Below are 2,822 nucleotides of genomic sequence, written 5' to 3'. Positions count from 1 at the left end.
GAGGGGGTGGGAGGGGGGAAGATCGATGAAGTGTATCTGCTGACACTCGAGAAGCACTGTGGTTTTATAGTGGCTTCCTTTCTTCTACCAAAATCTCATCATATTACGTTAGCTGATAAAACTACCCACAGACACATTAAAAATAATGTGAATGAAAACTATAGGCAAATTTACCTCAGGGAAGGGTCAAGGGCGAGGGCGGGGGGGGGAAGAGTCTAAAGGAGCTGTAGCTACTTCTCCCCCGCATCCATGCCAAATGACACCCTCACATTTGTATGAGGCTGGCATGGCCATCCACCTGTGGAATTTCCCTGCTCTCATTAACAGCAATGGACATAGCCCCAGTTAAACACAGATCTTCAGACTTCTAAAGCTCTTCTACAATGACACTTAGCTGCTTAGAAATTTTCCTGACTCTTTCACCACAATTTTGCAGGAGATGTGAGAGTCTTTCATCTTGCCTTCAAATATTAAATAAATATGAAACAGATACTTCTGCACAGCTTACTGACTGACAGACATAAGGAGTTTGCATGCCCACAGCACCATGCAAAGATTATTGCTCCTGACAAGAATCAATGGGACAACGGTCCAACTATATTTTCTTTCATTACTTACAATTCTTTTTATCCTACAGCTTAATTATCATACATTAAAACAGTGTTTTTAAAAACTTCATACAAAGGTTGTATTAAGGGACATTTTGTACTTGAAACCCGTTCCAAAATAAACAAAAAAAAATACCTACTTGCTTTGAAAGAATGTTGGAAGACAATTTACTCCCAGCTTCTGAAGCTCCTACCTAAACCAGACAGGATCGTGCAACAAGATAAGACTGTGGCACTAGGCTGTACCTGCAGAGTCTCCTTAGGTAGACCATCTACCACAGAATCCAGCAGCTGGTGGGAGCTGTTATCTCATTAACTATTGTATGTACTGTCACATGGGAAACAAACCACTGACTAATAAGAAAAAGTGTGCCTATTAGCTGCATGGAGCATACAGGGTCATACAGATGTACACTTAGAAAGCATAAGGCATGAGCTATCTCAGCAACACAACCTCCATGCACAAGACAGACAGGTCTCACTCTATGGCAGGCTGTCTGAATCACAGGGAATTGTTACAAACTGTTAGAAAAGAATCGTGCACTCATCTTGTGAGTGATGTTTCCAACAGGCAGTGCCTGTTGCATTTGTACAGTACCTAGAATCACTTTCCTCAAGAAGACAGCACTGAGGCAGGTAAGAACCATACTCCTAACTTCCTTACAGAAAAAGCATGTTCCAGTAAAAACGTCAGACCTGAAACATGTCAGGATCTCTAAACTAGCTTCTGTGTCACAGCTAATATACAATGAATAGAGACAAATTTCCATCCAAATAACTGGCTATATATCAGACAAGTAGAAGGAGCCAAATATTCTGAAAAGATTCTCTACTATATAGTACAGCAACTGACACAGCAAGATATGTTCATTTTTGCCTTCTGTTGTATAGGGCAATTTTCATGTACTTACCGTCTTGTCACTCTTTTGACCTTCCACCTGAGCTTTCTGGTTGTCAGATTCCTCATTCTGCCCTTCTTCTTTCAGCCTGTTGGCCTGACTTTTGTTGGGGATCAAGGTGGATGGCTCATGACCATTCTCAAGTGGGGGAGGAGTAGAAGGAGGAGGTAGGTTGGGTTGTCCATCTGCTTCTTCTAGTAATAAGCATATCAAATCACCAGAAACAATCCCATATGAAGCTAAGGTCTTCTGATCTTCTGTGAGAGCATCTTTTCTGTTCAATGTTATTGAAAATTTGGTATCAGAACTGCAAAATAGAAAAAAAAAAAAGGAAACATGTTTGGCTGCACCTGGGTAACTGCACACAGAGGTATAGTCAGGAATGCATACTACAATAGTACTACACAGTGGGTTTTAATCCATTAATAATTATCTATATATTAAAGGAAGAGTAGGGAAAAAAATATGGTATGAAATTACTTCCCCTGTGTTTCTCTCCCAGTACATTTTAAGTAGCCATAGCTGCTTGGTAGGTATAACTTCATTTACAGTAATGGCTTATAAAACAATTATGAAGGAAAGCAAACAAGTGCCCTTCAAGTTAGAAGACATCACACCTAACAAAACCAGCTTTAAATAAACTACTAGCTGAGATTCTTTAAAAACAAGACAGTGTTTCAGACTCAACCATCTTGCTCTCTGATTAAGCAAAACATTCACTTCAAAAGGAAAGCAGCTGCCCTACAGCATGCCAGTTGCAAATGAGGGTATTAAGAAAAGATGCTTCAGGGCAAGCACCTGAAAAAAACAACAAACAAATAAAAAATAGAAATGCAACTGGTTAGCACAGAAGCAGCTATAAAACACACCCACTGTGGCAAGACAAGGAGTAACTTTTAGATTTCACCTGTGCACACTGCTATACAGTGCAGGGCTATCAATGTACGTTATCATCAGTGAAACGCTGGTACATTGTACCTCATTAAAGGTTTGTGAATACAAACCCTTTAGCCACCATGGGCAAAAGAGCCCCTCCTGTAGGCATTTCTTAACCTGACTGTGCAGATGTCACTTTCCTATAAAGGCTGCCCTGAGTTATGTATGAATAAGACTTTTACGAAATGCAAACCCAGAAATTCTCCAAGAATCCTGCAAAACTCTGAACACTGGTGCCCCACGGCCGTTTTCGTAACGTAAAGGCCACGCGGAAATTTTAAGTCAGCTCTGACTGAGCTGCAATCCGTGCTTCACCGCCGAGCACGTCCCAAAGCGAGGTTTGACTTCCCTGCTCTGCAGCGGGCAGCCGGGAAGCCAA

At 41.2% G+C, this 2,822-nt stretch overlaps 1 protein-coding gene across 1 annotated transcript in view; it reads right to left on the bottom strand.

Annotated features, from left to right (window-relative positions):
* LOC104624642 (F-box only protein 7-like) overlaps nt 1–2,525 on the bottom strand; it is a 3,276-nt gene extending 751 nt beyond the window's left edge. The window contains exons 1-2 of the mRNA XM_010292070.1: nt 2,512–2,525; nt 1,520–1,814 (exon numbers count right to left, since the gene is read on the bottom strand). Coding sequence (XP_010290372.1) covers nt 1,520–1,814; nt 2,512–2,525 — 309 coding nt within the window. The remainder of the gene's footprint in view (nt 1–1,519; nt 1,815–2,511) is intronic.
* Between the last annotated feature and the right edge of the window lie 297 nt (nt 2,526–2,822).

This window comes from Phaethon lepturus, unplaced genomic scaffold (assembly GCF_000687285.1).
Source record: "Phaethon lepturus isolate BGI_N335 unplaced genomic scaffold, ASM68728v1 scaffold53357, whole genome shotgun sequence".
Lineage (NCBI taxonomy): Eukaryota > Metazoa > Chordata > Aves > Phaethontiformes > Phaethontidae > Phaethon > Phaethon lepturus.
Note: the sequence above shows the minus strand (reverse complement) of the source record. Positions and strands in the feature narration are given on the sequence as shown.